The sequence below is a fragment of the Gymnoscopelus microlampas genome (genome assembly GCF_963454915.1).
Source record: "Gymnoscopelus microlampas genome assembly, chromosome: 18".
NCBI classification, from domain to species: Eukaryota; Metazoa; Chordata; class Actinopteri; order Myctophiformes; family Myctophidae; genus Gymnoscopelus; species Gymnoscopelus microlampas.
The window spans coordinates 36,086,172-36,105,531 of record NC_139955.1 but is presented as its reverse complement, the minus strand read 5'-3'; the positions used below and the strand labels follow the sequence as shown (position 1 = coordinate 36,105,531).

The window sequence follows — 19,360 nt, the reverse complement described above, 5'->3', positions numbered from 1 at the left end:
TGCTGAGTGAACTTTTGTGTCTATGAAGCCAATATCACTGAGAAACCAAAAGCAAGATTGAGGGTCAGATGTTGGCAGTTGTATAAAAGTTGTATTTTTATCAGGGTGTAGCTTTGGCCTGCTTTTAAATGTGCACTCACATTAGTATTGTCTTGTCAGTGTTAATGGTTCTTTATTTGTGAATGTATGTGAAATGCTTAATATGCGTGTAGCATAAGGGTTTGACACAGATTCTTTGTTCTAAAGGAGATCATGATGGTAGGAATCCAGAGAAAGCCCCTTAATTCGTGTTTACTGTTCTACAACTTCCTACATCACAGAATGATGGAAATGATAACTGACTTGAGTCTTGTGATCAGATGACATTATTTAGTTCAGAGCATATAACATTTATATTTACTAGACCATACCCGGTCGACGCATGCGTGGGGGGATATGCGCACATGATCTGGCAACCCGGGAGGCAGTTCGTCCCATAGCTGGGCAGGCCCGTAACCATGGCGACAGTGTTTGACACATAAACGCTAATAAGAAGCTGAGATTTGATGAAATTGAAAATTGCTTCACAGTTAAGTTCAGATGGTAATGGTCAATGGCTGTGTGCAAAATCAGAGCAATTGGTCCAGCCAGTGAGGAGAACCGGGTAGCTTCACCTACCTACTCACCACTACGCCCTTCACTACAAACGGACAGAGGTTACTAGAATTATAGTATGATACCCAAATGAACACATGGAAAACTTATCAGAATCAGTTTTATCGTCACATCACATGTTTTACAGGTGTAAATCAGTGTGTGAAATCTGGTAAGAATCCAGATAAACAGAGTTCCAAAGGTCTGAAACTAAATATGTACTTGTAAATGGACTGGTATTTCCGTATAATGGACCTATAGGTTTAAATGGCCAGGTCAGGAATGGGAACGTGCAATGATTACAAGGCAGTGTGCCTTGTAATCATTGCACATTCCCATTCCTGACCTGGCCATTTAAACCATAGGTACATTATACTCAAGCCATGTTGACACAGTGACCCAGAACGTCCAGGATAAGTTTTCCCAGTTACACTGGCCAAAGTTCATCCATTTACACTGTCTGGCCAAAGTCCACCCAGTTACACTGACCAAAGTTCACCCATTTACATGTGCCAAAGTTCACCCAATTACACTGGCCAGGTCAAAATGTGACACCTCATTTATGACTTATAATAGTTAAAGGTAGGATAAGTGATATTATTTGTTTTTAAAAAAGCGTTTTTTTGTTAAAAGCTTAAATCACTATATTATATATTTTTTTGTTATCAATTGTTTTTATTTATCATAAACGAAACAAAAACTAGATACAAATACGTACACAACATAAAAACAACACAAAGGTTCAAGAAAAGAAAATAATTAGCAAACCCACCCACCCCACCCAGGAACCCAGAAAAGCAAGGCACCAGCAAAACACCATGCATACCTGTGCAAAGTTACACCACTGTGTAAGGGCAGCCTAAATCAAGCGTATCTGCAATGTTAGACCATATGTTAACGTTTTTCTTGTTTGCTCCATGTAATCTCGTCGTTGACAGTTCTATACTATATCTAAAAATGTTAGAGCCCATTGGCGAAATGTTAAGGTATGAGGAGGTTTTCATCTCGTAGCCACCATCTTTTTTTTGCTGCTGTTAATCCGGCAAAGAAGATGCGCTTGTGTGTGCAGTTCAGGTGTAGCTGGGACACATCATTTAAAATCATTATATTCTGGTAGTAATCTGTTACTGAACAGTCTATATAGACTATAGACTGTTCAGTAACAGGGGTCTCTCCATCTCTTAAATAAAGAGAAAATACATTTTCAGGTGGGTTGCCAGTTTCAGCCAATCAGGAGAGAGAACCCCCCAAAAAATATGTCGCAAAATGTTTAACATCTTCAAAAATAGCAGATAAACAAGCTCACACAATGACAGGTTGTAAGCTTGTATATCAGCTATTTTCGCTATTTGTCATACAGTGAAGTATATAGGACAACAGGTGTGCATTTAGCACCATATGAATATCTATTGTCCATGTAGGCCTACATGACATATGTAACATATTTGGGAGGTGTTTGGGGGCCATTCATTTCAATGGACATGATTTTACTGATTCATTTTCAAATAGGGAATTTTCTTCTTGTTGTTTTAAGGGTAGGATTATGTGCTTCAGAACTGTTGTACCAGAATGAAGTTCATGGGTCACACCAGCCGTTCTACAGTAGGCGACATTTCAACAGTAAATAGTGAACTTTTACTTCAGAATGACACCCCTGGGAAACATTGCTCCATTCATTATCATGTCAATAGTGACTCCAGGGTGCTTGTTGGCACCAGAGGGTAGTGTGGTCTACTTTGGGAGATGAGAGTTTATTAATGAATTGAACTACTCAATCTGAAGAGATAGGCCATGTTTGTTGTTAATTAAAGCAGAATTCACCATCATGGTTATTTGTTTATTGGGCCTTTATCTTTCCCAGCATTTTGCAAAACAGCTGGTAGTAGTAGTAGCAGAAGCAGCAGCAGTAGCCTAGTAATAATAGTAGCAGTAGTAACAACAACAACAACAACAACAACAACAATACAAGGCCTAATAATAATAATAAACCTTATTTGTATAGCACTTTAATAAGCGTTTGTGTTTACAGAACAAGATGTCATACTTTGAGTTTCAGTCTTTTTAGTTGTCAGTGGTTGGCCTACCCACAATGGAATTGTCTAATTTTTTTTGGGGGGGGTAATCAATACTGTACCTATCTTATTTGTGTTGATCGGTAATAGAGGGCAATGACAGTTTAGGCATTTAGCAGCTACATTCTTATCCACAGCTACTTACAAAGTGAGATTTCACATATATAGGCTACTATACACCCTGGTTAGTTTACAATAATGAAAATGTATGAAATATTGACAAGAGCATTTTATTATTATCTTTTTTTAAATACATTTTAATTGGGTTTTTTCCTTTTTAAAATACAGGACGTAGGCTACATAGACACAACTATGATTATGATTATTATCATGATTATTATTTCACTTTATTGTTTCTTTCCCCCAGAGGCTGAACTGGTGATGCAGCCCACTATTTTAATCAATGGGTTAGTCTAAACACCAGGAGGCAGTACTGTGTAAGACATTGTTGTCAGGGTGATGAAACCCCATAGACTGGTTAGGTTACAGAGACTAGAATGATAGGGATGTGTGTGCACTGCACAACGATCAAGTCGCAGTCGCACAAGTTGAAACGTGCAACAACTAGCCTAATAAGCCTATCTAATCAGACTGGCAGATTGGCAGCTGGTGTTTTATTGCGTGCATTGGCAATGATAATTAACTAAGCCGTTTATTATTGGAACGATCACGACCACACCCGTTGAAAGCTCCTTAAAAAATGCATCCATGTTGACACTCGTTTCACCAAATGAACGTGCTACTTTGTAAAAAAAAAAAAAAGAAGAAGAAGAAGAAGAAGAAAAAAGACTCGTGTATTCAGCATTGTATTAGAGGTTGCACAGTGCACACGGGGGTAGAGGGGGTAAAAGAGGGCAAGTATGCAGTTGCGAGCGGGGCACAGTGTTGCCAGATTTTCTGAGAGAAATAAGCAACCAGGTTTAGGCAAACAAGCCCAAAAGAAGCAACTTGGGCCCATACCACATTAGCACTATACCACATTAGCACCTATGTGCATCGGCTATTTGGAAATAGCCGATCTACAAGCTCACAACGCGTCGTTTAACAAATGTGGAATATTTTTAACAACACAAGTCTGTTATACGGACACGGGTCCATGGCACAAAATATGTTCAGTCCGCAGAGACAAATACATATTAGGGTCCTTGACATGAAAATGTTTGAGAACCACTGGGTTTGATCAACAATAGGAAACAAGCACAAATAAGCAACTTACAATTTAGAAACAAGCCCCAAAAGCCGCAACCCGCAACTAACAAATATTAAATTACAAGCGACTTTACAGAAAAACAAGTCGCTTACAATAAGCGGACATGGCAACACTAAAGTGGGGCCGTGGGCTAACGGCTGATCGCAGACAATCCCACAAACAACATATTGATTGACACTGATGATGTGGTCTGTGATTGGTTCCCTCGTGTCAGACAACGCGAGGGACCGCCCATAGTCACCGGTATTATCCAATAGCTGGAGTTGTACATCGGCCAGGGGGCGTGGCGTGTGTCAGTGTAACCCGGTGTCACTGCTATAAAGAGCGTGCTACGCCCGTCAGCGGGTGGGGAAATTGTCACTTTTCTTCCCGGCGGGTGGTGTGTAGCAGTCAGAGGAGAAGCTTGAATTGGACATTTATTAATCATCAAGAAACCACTTCATCGTCCAACAAGCCTCGTACTTCAGGTCGGTACAATGTTTAATGCCATCTCCGAGCTGTATGTTTGTTTACTCACTCCGATGTCAAGGTCAAGTTGGATGTAATTTCAGCCTGACGGGACTTGTTGTCAATGCGGCAAGGTGTTGTCTTTCGGTTGTCAACCTAGCTTAGGCTACTCCCTCCAAATGCATGATGGTTTCCACACAGCAGATCAGGAAGTCGTGCTGCTTTAATCCGATATATTATAACTCTATGCTTTAATCAGGTTGAAGGCTGAATACGCACTGAATTGCCTCCTAAAACATGTTAATGTCACCATACCCTGGCAAACTTCACTTCACACTATAGGTTCGGTCGATGTTTTGGATATTGATTGACTACTTTATTAGACAGAAATGCAAACGGCACGAGTCATTTCTGTCATACACTTGGTCTAAAAGGATAACCCCAAAGTCCTGTGGACTTGTTTCCATTGAGCTCCTATGTATTAAATTCATCAGCATAGCATAAAAAAATTACACATACAATAATAATATAACAAATATAAAACACTGTACAGAGTAGAAAAGGGGGGGGGGGGGGGCTGAATAGACGTTTATGTGCGAAACCTTGGCATTAACTAGGCACACTTTGTACAAAGCCTTCTAGCCTACTCCCACTTGTTACTTTAGTAGGCATGCAGATGCTAGCAAGACTGATCAAATGCTGTAGTTGACCTGATGTGCATATTAGTCACGTTTTCATGTCGTTCCCTTGCAGAGTGAAATCTCAACATCAAGCAACTCTGCCTTACTGCAACAACCTGCTGCAATAACTAAGCCAACAAAGCCTTCAACCATGATGCAGATCAACATTGACCCAGCTAGCAATAAGCACTCCCTCCTCAACATGATGCACCGCTTTATAGCTGCGGCCAACAATATGGATGAAACCATCATGGTACCCAGCATGCTGAGGGACGTGCCACTGGAGGGCCAGACCTCTGGCCAGATGGAGACCAACAACAACGTGCCGCCATGCCCCAACAAGCAGAGGGACATGTATGAGCATTACCTCCTCCTCAAGTCCATAAAAAACGACATGGAATGGGGCCTGCTGAAAAGAGAAATGAGCAGTGGGGCCAGCTTCCTGGAGCTGGCAGTCAAACAGGAGGAAAAGCAGCCGGTAACCGGGGACTTTCCTCTTGATGACAACTCAGACCTTGAAGATCAGTTCCACTACCACCTGAGGGGATTGTTTGGAGTGTTGTCAAAACTCACAGTGCAAGCAGACCACCTCACCAGCCGCTACAAGAGGGAAATCGGCGGCGGAAACTTCATGAGATGAGATAGGCGCCTCAAAACCAACCCACTTTTTTTTTTCTTTAACTTTTTTTTTTTTTTAACCTGGACTGCTTGATGCACATAGCCCCCCTCCCCCATCTCCTCTAAATGCTCTCCTGTGAATGGTGAGCGTACCAGGGCATTTGCCTCTGAGTAGCAACACTCCAAGTCGCCCAGCCTCCTTCCCCACTGGTTTTATGACTCGAAAGTGAATGATACCTGCATATGACGTCATTGAGCATGGATGAAAATGATTTTTGGAATGTAAGGTGAACTCATTGTCAATTTGAGAGTGGACACTTTAAGCCTGTGAGTTTACTGCTTAAGTTCCTGATGATTCTCGGCTCTGGTAGATATTCAGAAGCTTCCCCTGTCTTTCATTTCAAAGTTTGTCAATGAAACCAGGTCTCTGTGATGGCTTGACTACAAAAACAAAACGTTATGATTGAATGAGAATTTGGAATGCTGGTTATTCTGTCCCTCTTCAAATAATTCTTTAACGCAGGGTTTAAGGCTAATTATTTATACTTTGATGTACAACTGCGTCACTTGCCAAAAATAACTTCTCAATCTGTTATCGGGGAGTGACACGGCTGTCCGACACTGTGTGATCTGGGCTGTAATGGCCTTGATTTAAAGAATTTTATACATTGTTCGTCACTGAGTGGTATTCCCGTGTAACATGGTGTGCCTTGAATTTTTCTATAATTCATGCCCTGTTCAGTTGCCGTTATCTCTAGTCCCCATTGTCTGACTGGTACAAAAGATGGTAAACAAGGTGTTGTGTCATTTCTATGTTTTCCTTGAATATTTCAAGAACAACTTTTATATTGAGCAGAAATGCAGTAAGAATTAAATAAAGAATTTAAAACAAATTTCTTTGTCTTTAACTTTGTCACCTTACTAGTTTACTAAAGTAGCAATTTTGGTGTATCTGAATACTAAACGCACATTGTGTGACATGCTTGAGGGGTGGGATTTATGAATTGAACTTGGTTTCCTCCTGCCACTTCATGTGCTATTTTGTCTCTGAGTTCAATAACCTAATACATGTAATCCTTTAGTTAAAGGTCGTCTGAGTGAAATGATTGTTTTAGAGTCCAGTGCCTCCCAGATTTTAACAGCTCACTGAAATGGGTTATGAAAACAACCAAGTGCTTATTAAACACAATTGTCACAAGATGGTTAATGTTATGCTACCTAAGCTTTGTGGTGAACATGGCACAAAATCCAGAATTTCACTTGCAAAAACTATGCACTATACAGTATTACAACTAAAGCCATTAAAAGCTCGTTAGTCACATTTGGTGGTAAATAAATCTTTCCACCCTCTGCCTTGAAACGTAAACATATTTTGACCTTAAATGATGCCATCTCTAATGTTTACATTCTAAACGGACACTTAAGACCAAAACTTGAAAGATGACACCAGATGGAAATCCCTATAACTATATATGTGCACACCCAAACATGCAGATGAATTCACACAACATATGAAAGGGAAATGCCCTCAAGCTGTCTTATGACAAATGAGAGGCTAGCTAAATATCTATTCTAGACCTAATAACCATGTGTTACCTAGGGATAATTCAATGATACCACAGACACCTGCAGTTCACAGTCCATGTCATATTTCACACACTGGCAGCACAGCTGTTAATTTCAAACAAGGTTATAACAGGTTAAAGACAGCTATAAAGAAATCAGTTACCCTGCCTAATCAGACATGACAGGAGATAAGAATGTATTGGGTGGGAGACAGCTAAACCAGGTCATTACTCTGTCAATGAGAAAACATTTCAAATATGAAGGTGATTTCAAAATTACAGCACATAGACATTAACAATTTCTGCAAAATCCTATTACAATACAAATTACAAACAATATTATATTAATATACAGCTAGCTGTTAGTTTGCTCAAAACGTCTATCCTCACCAGCTCCATCATTTCCTCAACCCCTCCCCTTAGCAACAGCTCGACCAAGAGTAGCCAATCCGGTAACAAAGGTTTTTCCCCCCCCCCTCTCTCAAAGGCATAGCAATGATTAAAAGATTGGAGAGTAGTGAAGGGCATCCGGAGAGAGTGGAGGGCATCCTGCATGCAATGCAAGGTGAAAGAACTATGGTATTCCAACCCAACTAGGAGCATGCTGGGACTGAGAGCTTGCATGACAGGCTCAAGTTTTGTTTGTGTGAGCCTATGGTCCCTATTTCATTTTACTTCACAGTGGACCATATATAAATGGCAGCAAATCAAAACCAAATGACTGCATGGGTCAGTTCTTCAGCACATTGAAGTTAACTGGGTTAATCTTCAATATCACAGACGACAGCTGGTGGTCAGACAGTGAAATTAACATGAATTTAAATGGGGGTTCCTTTCAAATATGGCATGTAATCCAGGACCAGTGTTTATCAGCATCTGCTCATTCAGTATCACAATACATTTAATTGCATCAAACTCAACATTTCCATGAAACATCAGAATTAATCTATGGTACATGAGGGTGGGTAAAAGCAATTTAAATGACAGTTTAGTCAAATGCAATAATATTCTAAGGATAAAATGCATTATCCAATACAACTACCATTAAAGGTCAGTGACAGTGATATTTATTGTAATAAAATAGAGAGGTGACTGGACAATTAAAAATGAGCCCCTTCCCAGCATATACAACCACTCGTTGTAGTCAAGACTTGAGAGTTCTCCAGGCATTGCATGAACGTGATTAATTTCAACCTGCTCAGCAGGTGTTAGGAAGGAGAGGGACTAAGTATAAGGCAACAAAGTCCAATACTTGGGACACCTGCACTATTCTAACACCAGGTGACATGTTGTGCTCGTTCCAAGTTATCACTTTTGATACTGTAAATATATTGAAGATGATTGTGTCATCCAATGTTTTATTGAACATTATTGTCTCATCCATTGCTGTAATGCTGATATCATTGGTGTCAGTCTTGCAGTTGGGTGGTAATCATTTCACAAAGGGCTATGGGTGCAATGCAACATGTTCATGGGGGATTAAGAGTCCAGAGCTAAGGACATACTGTAGAAGACGGGTTGATGTTGAAAGGCCTCTCATGGTTTTTGCAGTTTGCAAGTCATGATAGCACACGCCGTGGCCACTCCATGGCCCCGCTGTGGCCAGCAATAGACTGCGTGATCACAGAGACGAGACTTGGCAGATATTAGTTATGTCTTACATGGCATTTCATTTCTGTATTTCTGTATTGCTGCCCAGGTCATCATCATTTCAACATGGTTGGAATGGTAATAAAATATTGAACTTGAACTTTACTTCACCTCAACAATCTGATGAGGGGGTGCTTGATGGCTGTAACACTCTCACTTGGCAGCACAGAACCAGCCAGCAGACACAGACCTAGAGTGGTATCTTTATGAAGTAGGTCAATTTCAACATTGGATAGGGCAGTATAAGGGCTGATACACGTGACTTTAAATAAGGCCTTTTATCTAGTAAAGCAAATGTAGTTTGATATTCCTGGTTGCCACACCTGTAGCCTGTTTTACAGGTGTTTGTCTCCACCTCGCTATGGCAACAACACTGCTCCCAGAGCAAACACCTGAATCTATTGACTATGTCTTTTGCTTCTATGTTCTCCTGGCATGTTTAAATAAACCACTGGAGTTTGCAACCTGTGATTCAGGCTTAAGAAACAAATGGGCGACCAATTTTCCATTCTTTGATATTCTAAGTGAATGTTAATGTTAAAGATGTCTAAAACAAACAACAAAATAAATAATCCAAATGGGGATCTCTGATAATAAAATCATAGAAAGAGGTCCAGCATACTGTCTGGAACTTGCAAAAGAATTGCTCTTTATTAAGTCGACGTTTTGGTCGTTAGACCTTCATCAGGACAGACATCAATAAATAAATAAATAATACATCTTTGACTTTATTAACTGGGGATATGAAAAACAGGCTATTCCAAGTTGTTATGATCAGTAATGTATACTGCTTGCATGCCTGCAGATCAGTGTTGCTAGGCGCATTACCATTATGTAAACATCATCTGGTTTTAGAGTGGGTGAAACTCACATCACAGCACATGGCTTAAGCTTACAATGAACTGCCTTGTACTGCACGGCAAACCTAATGAGACCCGACATGCTCAATCAAATCATTAGTAACATTTCTGCAAACATGAACAACTAACTCTTGAACTGAAGAAGAGCAGCAAGACTATTGAGAACGGAACTACTGCTGTTTGCCTCCCAGAAGAGAATTGTCCTGTTCTGGTAGTCTGAGTTGTATCTACTTTTTGAGGAATCTGTCCTTGAGCTTCAGTACTGCTTCAGTACTAGATTGATTAAAAGAAATTAAAAATAAACAAAGTGTTATTGTCAGAACATTAATAGAAATCTTGGCCTGAATTCACATTTTTTTTACTCAATATAATACAACCCCAAATTATCTGTGGTTGTTGACATAAATACTAAAGGAAGAAGTGGAATTATTTGTACTTCAGCCTTTGATTGTCACTGTTACCATGTTCAGTTTATACAATTTTGTATTTTCCCATCTCCAGGTCAAGGCAATATTCTAAACAGCAATATCAGTATAAAGAAGGAAGCGATCGTCCGTAACTCTTTTGTCTTGTCAGCTTCTTGGACGCAGCTGTGAAACCGGGAACACTATGTTCTCTTTTGGGCAGATGCTTTCGCACTGAGCTCCTTCAACACGGAGCCAGCACTACCCCCCCACCCAACCGCACCCCACTCCCACCCTTCCCTGATCCCTATTCCCTTTTCTTTTTGATAGGGGCTGGGCTGGACTGTACCAAGCACTCTTGTTCTTGTCCAGGCCCCTCAAATGAGCATGTCAGAGTGTTGAATTAGCCTGGTAAACGCACATCGTTTTGTGTGTTGCAAACTGCTGTCTTGGCTGTATGAATTCAGTCTGAGAATGACATGAAATCTGTGAGGATCTGGGGCAAAGCAATAGCTACGCGATACGTTAAGTCACACAGTCCTGATGTTTTAGACCACGCAGGCATCATCAGCACGCCGGCTATGTTCAGAACATACTGTATAGAGGCGGAATGTATGCAGTTTAGAGTTATGTAACATTCAAGGGGGCGTGGAGCCCTGCCGGAGACGCCTGACACAGACTGCCTCTCAGAGCAAGACAATCCCCGCTGCTCAGTCTCACTGGGCACTTACACATGCCTCTTGCATTGTCTCAGCTCAATCTGTGCCATTTATGTAGGTCAATGAGGCCTTCTGTCCATCACTGCAAATGTGCCCCCTCAGTCATTCTCTATTAAATCCTACAGGCATCCATCTGTAGGTATAGCAAACAAGAAAATAATCTTGCAATTGTCAATCATATACTATGGTCCAAAATCAGGATGATATTTGCAGATGATCTGTATATCAACATTTTGTGTCATTTCATAAAGTTTATCACTGTGAACAGCTGTACAGGTATATAAAAGCCACCGTGTCCCTCTAGGAATCAGTTTACTCTAATTATCAGGTTGGTAGGTGATAACAATCAGGCAAATTCCTTGTTGCTGAAAAGCTGTGTTCTCAGTCACAGAGCCAGTGGGAATCACAGACAGATAAAGAGGTGAGTTCTCCACAGGTCAGCGCCTGTATCCATCCCATGCCAGCTATTTCATTTCATCTAATCTGCAAATCAAGGACTACACAATGGCGTGACTGTGTGTGTGTGTGTGTGTGTGTGTGTGTGTGTGTGTGTGTGTGTGTGTGTGTGTGTGTGTGTGTGTGTGTGTGTGTGTGTGTGTGTGTGTGCATCCTTGTGCCTGTGTGTGTTCACTATGCAAGTCAGCGATTCCACATTCGCTTACAAGAGGCCCATCTGTGTTGTCGCCGGAGCCATTGGAAAACTATACAGTCCATAGAAAAACACATGGACTGTATAACAGAAAATATTATTATTTACTTTTTTCAACCTAATCTTTACATTAGCTACAGAGGCCTTAGATTATCAAGTGTTTTTGTGACCTGGAATAGAAACCGACATAACCCCAACCTTGATAGAGGAGAGAAAACACACTTTCAGATATCGTAGTTTTAAGCAATCGTGTACTCAAAGTGTCTAATGCGCTGACCTTGCACTGTCATGGCCAGCATTTAGATGTAGCATTTAGTCTAACAGATTCAGTTGCAATTTACAACTGGACCTAGACAAGTATTCTTGCTTGCCAAAAGAAATTACCCCCACAGTTTTTCTGTAAATATACTTGTACTGCTCCTAGTATTGATTATCTCTTGTATAGTATTGAATTGTATGTGCCACAATGGAAACAAGCCCTCAGGGCTTTTTGTGTTATCCTTTTAACATTATAGTATAACTGTACCTCTGTACATTTAGCAAACTGTTAACAAAGTATTCAATCAATCAATAGATCTGCACATACCCCACATACGTCTGACATTTAACCACTTAAGTCCTACTTAAAATTATTAAAAAATAGTAGTCAATCAACAAGCTCAAAACATCATGACGCATCGTGAAACATGGTGATGTTGTAGAGCTGGTATTTTAAAAAAATATGCTTTGAAAATCTTCACCCACAATGACATGCCCAAAATAGGGCGCCGGGCTTAATGTGGTTAAATATAATTATTAAATTCAGCCAGAAAAATAAAAAAACAGGGCATGTATGATGGTCCTTTCCCTTATGGTTATATTTATAACCAGACTTAAGTCAGAGATAGAAAGAGATTAGACGGCATCAGAGGTCAGGATATTAATAGCAGCCAAGAAATGATTGGCCACTAAAACAAACATTTCAATGCTCATGCCAAAGAAGTTCAATGCAGGGCATTGGGATAATGCATCAATGTGATTGATACAATAGACAAACAACAGAGTCCTGCCAACTTCCCCTTCTGTACTGAGAACAAGTTTATCTAAAATCTTGCTGCACACAACAAAATCACCAATAGACTGGCAACTCTCATGGGATGGAATTAAACTCCTTCCTTTTAAAAATGTCTGAAAGGCCCACAGAATAATTCAGGGCGTTGATTACACCGTCTACTTTGGCGTGGTTAAGATTCTGGTCAACGCTTGACAGAGTGATATGCTCAGTCGTTTTCAATAGGAAATTGAAGAAAAGGAAGTATCTAGGCTGTGCTGGTGTGGCAAACCAAGTGAGCGGGGACCTCCCCTTTGTGGGTTTCTCAAAGAACAAGAACGCTGTTATGTAAGCCAAGCAAAAGGCTGGTACAAACACAACAGCAGACGGCCTTGGTGAACCCAGTGGAATGGGGTGGAAGGGAGGGGTTTTGTGAAAGTGCATTGACCTTAATTTACATTTCATCGTACGATCATGTCGCTCACATAAAATGACAGATTTCAGTTAAAGATCAGTTAGTATTTAAGTGCAAGCATGTCAATGTGAAACTGCAATAAAGACAAAGTTATTAAAAAAAATAATAATAATCAGTTAGAATAAACTGGACTTTAGAGAGAAATTCATCAAGATGTTAGGAAGAGCAGCTCATTTTCATAACAGAAGAATGATGTAGCTGGACAATTTAAAAAGCAGGACCAATCGCATTCTTATTCACACAATGTTTGTTGAGTACGTTCAATAATAAAACAACCAGTCTTTGGCAATCTATTCTATATACTAATGGCCCTCCATTATTAAACAAACCAGCTTGACAGAAACGTCATAATCTGTTGTATTGTCCTTTTGTCCGTTTGTGCAGGAGTCTGCATTGGACAATGCAAAACTGCCCAGCTGCACTATCTTCCCCTTTTCCATGTCAGTCAGTCAGTAGGTCTACTTGTAGAGACTTGCCCTCATTATAAGCCAATCACAATGCAGTTCCCCACAGCAGTGGTCCAATGAGCACCTTCTGCACAGGGGCTTGGTGAGTGGGCGGACCAGTAAAATATGTGATGTAATGAGTATGAGGCGCTACATTACAGCGCCAACAGTCAGGCTTCCCAAGAATGCTATTGCCCTCAAATGACCATGATTAATGATATAGAAACTGGTGAAAAAGTTACTAGGCATCATTTGATAGAGAATAACACTGTGCATTTTTTAACTTCGTTACACTTTCAAACGTTGTTAAAAGTAAACTATACAGTTGTCAAAGTACTTGTGAGAATCTCACTCTGACTCTTCACTGCAGATAACATTTCTAGACTGAGTTTAGATCAGGGCGCAGTCACACCACCAGCATGTGATGAATCATGTCTGCAGTGACTTCATGTAACCTCACGGTGCCTGCACAGGTTTCCGTGCTGAGACCATCTGTAGCATGGGGCCCAGTGAAGGGCTGTTTGCTCTGTCATTTTTCAGCACAATATTGCTCCTAGATCTATTGAGTTACACTTCAACACAACAGCAACAGCTTTTTCCGTAACCAGGCGAAATATTATACAAGGCCTACAAGACTGATCTTTGACTTGCAGTCCTCCCCAGCACAGACTGTAGATGGAACATTTATAGAGGTATCCCTTTCTCATAACTTGCTGCACTGGAGGGAGCAGCCAGTTAAGTTTACACTGATACATGTCTGATATCTGCTGCTAAAGGATATCTCACCTGCACATGAGACTATACATACAAGGGACTATGTTTTGTTTTAATCTGTTATTTTATAGTCTCCGCCAGGCCGGACAGACGAAAACTGGAGACTAAGTTTTGTGCTCCTGTCCATCCGTCCTGCGTTTTCGTCAACACAAATATTTTGGTACTACTCTTACAAATGTTGTCCAAAACTCACACAAATCGGTACACATTTTCTCTGGAATCATGAGATAAAGATGAATCAGTCAGAGTTTCTGATTCCATTCCAATTTTGGCTATGACTGCCTTCTGTAATATGTGGGCCCTGTGCAACCCAGCCTGACAAAGACAGAGAAGCACACTTGATAGTTGGCACTGTTTTTTAAACTGTGTACCTTACGTATTAAATGTTACTATATCAGGCATCAGCTCCTATTTTAACTGCCTCATTGCCATTTCTTTTAACCATGCATCTTACTTTATTATTAGTAGTAGTAGTAGTAGCTATATTGTCACAAGTACAACGAAATGAAAAAAGTGCCAACCGATTATTATCATTACTACTAATATTACTCTACTTTATGAGTAATATTTGACATATGTGACCTGTTTCCTAGTTTCCTGTCTATCTCTACTCCTTTTCCCTTTCTTGAAAGAATGCAAATGATGGGTGCTTGTATGACAAAGAATTTCACTCACTTTTTACACCTGTATACCTGTGATGTCTGATGTGACAATAATCGTTCATAATGGATAAAGATGCACTGTTTCCAATACCAACTGAGTGCATGGCTATAGCATATAGCCATATCTGCGTTTTGTGGTTGAAAGCTACAAAGTGGCTTTAATTACGACATGCAACATATTCATTATTGTCCAGTTACTTTAATTGTCGTCAGTGTAATAATTCCAATTTTCCATATCATGCCCTTTTCATCATAAAAAACAGTAAGCTATGCTCTGTGTGTATGATCAAATACAATGAGTGAATAAGAAACTGGCTGAGCTGTCATGAATGCAGGAAGTTTGTTTCAGTGGCTTGGAGACTTTTTTGTAACCGAGTCGCCGGCTCCCCCTAGTGTCTCACAGGGAGTCTCTTTGAGGAAAATGGCATCTATGATCTATAAAATTGATTTACACACAACAATATGGGAAACTTGTGTAATAGTGAACCCTGATCATGGATGTACAGATTCAGTCATTCATCTGTCAGAGAGAGCGTTGTGTGCTGTAGATTTTCATCTTTTGACCTGCCACCTTTCACTTCAACCTCAAATATGCCCTAAAACATCTTGTTGATGTGAAAGGCCTGGTGGCCCAGGAGAAATGGAGATGCTTCACAATCTGATGGTTGGGGGTTTGAATCTTAGTCTTCTATTTTGTGTGGTGGTCACATGTATTAATGGATATAATTAGGTTGGTTGAGACCATGCAGCCTCAGAAATCCCTGTTTGTTTTTTCTGTTGTGTCCTACTATACTGTCATAAAAAATGAAGTCATGCAATACTTTAGTTTAAACAAAATGCCATACAGTACTGTTAAAGTTATACAATACCATAATACCTGTACTTTTTAGTCTAAATTGATTGTTTTTTTTTGTTGCAATAAATAAGTGGTTGGATTCAATTTATGTCATTTGTTATCCCTGAGTAACTAGAATAGCTCAAAACAAAACAATGCAGTTCAGTTCAGCCTGTAAATGATCATTGATTTGATTGATATGCGGAATGCCATGAGTGTAAAGTGGTATTTTATCATACTTAATCTGTAGATTCAGTCATTCTGTCAGCCACAGAAATATGCCCTCGAACATCTTACTACTGTGAAAAGCATGGTGGCCCAATAGTCCATGAGCCCCAAAATTGGAACATGATTATCAAATGGGTGGTCAAATCTACAGTTTGGCAAGGGAAATTGATTAGAATGTTTTTTTTACTTCTTCAAAACTTCTATATATGCTTAAATGGCCTTTCAATGCAAGATTCCGCACACAGATATAATAATTTTAAAATAAGGCTAGTAAATATCCCCATTTTGAAAGTGTGTGCTGAGAACCAACATGTTCCTAATGGCTATAGAAAACTGCTCACCATTCTAAGCTTTAATTTGAGTGGTAACATGTGGTTGTAACTCTAGAGATACAGTCAGAAACACTGTTATGTTAATGTGATAACATGAGCCAGGGGCCTAAAATTGAGCCATGGTTATCAAATTGGTGGGCAAAGCTAGGTCTGAGTTTTTTTTAACTTGCTATACATTTCTACGTCACAACTTGGTATGATAACCATTGCAGACTAGTAGCTTAGTGGTAGTTATCATGCATTGAATATGTGGACCCCTATATTATCACAAGCAAATTGTTGCAACAAATATATGAACAACTTTTGAGCCATTATTGTGTAGAGACCTATGAACACAATTTTCTGCACAATTCAAGTATGGGGAATTGATTTGAAAGGTTATTTTACTTATTCAATACTTCCATATATGCTTAATTGGCTTTTTAATGCAAGATGTTGCACACAAATCGAATAATTTGAAAATAAGTCTTGTAAACATCCCCAATTTGAAAGTATGTGCTGTGAACCAACATGTTCCTAATGTCTATAGAAAAAAAGAGGACCTGATTATCACAGAGGCAGAACCCCTGAACCTTCTCCCTGCCACTTCACTTATATCCCTCCCTTGGCAGGGAGGGGTATAAGTAAAACTGAAATGTTCACCAATACAACAGCCTCCATCTGTCTTCTGGGTCCCACTTTCTCTATACATTTCCACATGACTAACTCATCTTACTTGATAAACTGATCATTTGGTCCTTTGGTGTATGAAAAGGTAAAACAAACAAAAGAAAACTAGAATTTGGCCACCAAAACAACAAAGCATAAAAGTATGCAGTATTTTCTTATTCATGGAGTGGTACATATAGATATTGAATATTCCCTCGTTAAAAACCTTTGACACAAAATTAAATAAGAATGTTGACTCTGGCTTTATCCAATGTTCCAATGTTGATTCTGGAAAGTTATGCAAATGTGGGTATATTTTCCTATAATGCTTAATATGCATATTTAAATATACAATTTCAGAAAACTTGAGATACGATAAATCATTGTCTTCATGTAAGTAATCAACTGGGGAAGTTTCATGGTGATAACTATTTCTTAATTTTTTCATCCTATTCACCTATCATGTATATAGGTGAAAATAACAACTTATGTGATAAATATGGAATGAAAAAGTTAATCCTGTGGAAGGGTTATCCGTATCGTATATTAATTTACTTATAATGACCGTACAAACAATCTAATATAGGTATGGTTTTGCCCACTCATTTGATAATGAAATCTTGTCTGGCTCATGGACTACAAGAGAAAAGGAGAGGCTTCACAAGCTTTGGGGGGTTTGAATCTTGGTCCTGGTAAATCTGGTAACATTTGCTATGCATCCCATGTCTACAGTATACATCCCAGAGATCCCACTTTTTCTCAACCAATGGTCCACAGACTACTAGTGGTCCATGGCATAATTAGGCCTGCAGGTGGTCCAAGGGAAAATGTTTTAAAATGTAAATACATAAATAAAAAATATATAATCAAATGTCAGAACATTTTTGAATTAATAGGCGTGGTGTAGGAGAAAAAGCTTGAAATTAAATAATGACTACTTGATTTCATTTGTTGCATGATACAACGTGCAACAAATAATATCAAGCCCAGGCATTATTTAACTGAAATATAAGAGTGGTCCAAAAAAATAGGTGCACTGTTCCGTGGACTACATTACTAAATGCATGGTCACTTATCAAATGCATGGTCACTTTCCTACATTACTAAATGCATGGTCAGGGACCACATACCTTCACGAACCACCAGTGGTCAACGGGACCACCTGTTGAAAACCCCTGGTATAGAGGGAAACAAGTGGTATTGATGCGCTCCCCCACTTCTAAAAGTAGCACTACACCCCTGGGGAAATGATATAGCCTACTGCTTGCAACTGATTTACCATCATCACCATGCAATTATGTCACATTTAACAGTCTTACCAAATGATGCAGCTTTGGTCAACTTCTTTAGCTGGTCATCTTTTAAATAAAAATGGCTCCCACTCCTTGAGAAGGTTTTCTTCCTTGGTAGCACTTTAAACGGACATCCTGTTAATAAGCATTAATTAACAGTTAGTAATGCCCCCCAAAAAGAAATAGGCCTACAATAAGAAACAAATACAATTTGAACATAACATAAGGGCTAATGCCAGATATGTCTCACCCAGGTACCCCCTGACATCAGGGTCACGTGTCGTGGGGAAACACGCATGCATTTTCTAGTGGTCAGCTTTTTTGTTCTGTGTTAAACTCATTTCTGCTGTCCTTCCGCATAGGGTGGGCAGGAGAAGGGGGCAAGCCCTCTGCTGAAGAGCTTTGTCCCTTCCAATGGCTTGGTCAGTTGTGTCAGGTGTGGACTAGCCTGGGCAGCGTTCCATTTTCGGGTATATGATCCGGTCGGGAGCGGAAGTAAAAAAAATAAAAAGTGGCCGGATGGGCAGAACCGGAAAGACGTCTCACCCCAAAATAGGTCCGTGCTAATAAAATCCTTGATGCGGCATTGTTTAGCTTATTTTTTAAATGTAAATGTGCGTGCACTATCCGGAGACTATTTAGCGTCGGTATTATCCCACGGGGAAATTCTATTCCATTTAAATAGGGATTGGGGAACCAAAACAAAGCGGCACCGCAAAACCGGATGGGCAGAATCCGGAAAGAGGATTCTTTTTTCATTTTTTTTCCAGTAGGCGTGGTCTAGACCGGATCATATGTTGTCTTCTGGAACGCAGACCAGGCTTTCCTCCGAGGTGGAAAGACTGGTGATGCGAGGTTAGGTGTGGACTGGAGAGCAGCTGATGAGCAGAGTGGGATCAGATGTGTGTGTAGGTGGTGACCTTAACTTAAGTCTGGTGCCCTCCAGTGGAGGGAACGGGGTTCCATATGGTGCCCAAAGTCAGCATTAAAGTATGACGGACGAATGAATGCATGGACGAACAGACAGAGACCAATCTTCCCATTCCACTTTCATGGTGGGAGCAAAAACCTATCCCATCTCATATAATCTCAATAGAGCATCCAGATGTCACCCAGAGATGAGAACAGACA

At 40.0% G+C, this 19,360-nt stretch overlaps 1 protein-coding gene across 1 annotated transcript; it reads left to right on the top strand.

Annotated features, from left to right (window-relative positions):
- The first annotated feature begins 4,254 nt into the window (after positions 1-4,254).
- On the top strand, positions 4,255-6,553 carry mid1ip1l (MID1 interacting protein 1, like). Its single transcript, XM_084041012.1, has 2 exons — positions 4,255-4,382; positions 5,116-6,553. Exon 2 carries the CDS (start codon positions 5,194-5,196, stop codon positions 5,680-5,682), a length of 489 nt encoding a protein of 162 aa, XP_083897138.1. The 5' UTR covers positions 4,255-4,382; positions 5,116-5,193; the 3' UTR covers positions 5,683-6,553.
- Positions 6,554-19,360: the final 12,807 nt, after the last annotated feature.

Coding starts and splice junctions, on each gene's coding strand:
- mid1ip1l (XM_084041012.1), top strand. CDS start 5,194: ATGATGCAGATCAACATTGACCCAGCTAGCAATAAGCACTCCCTCCTC.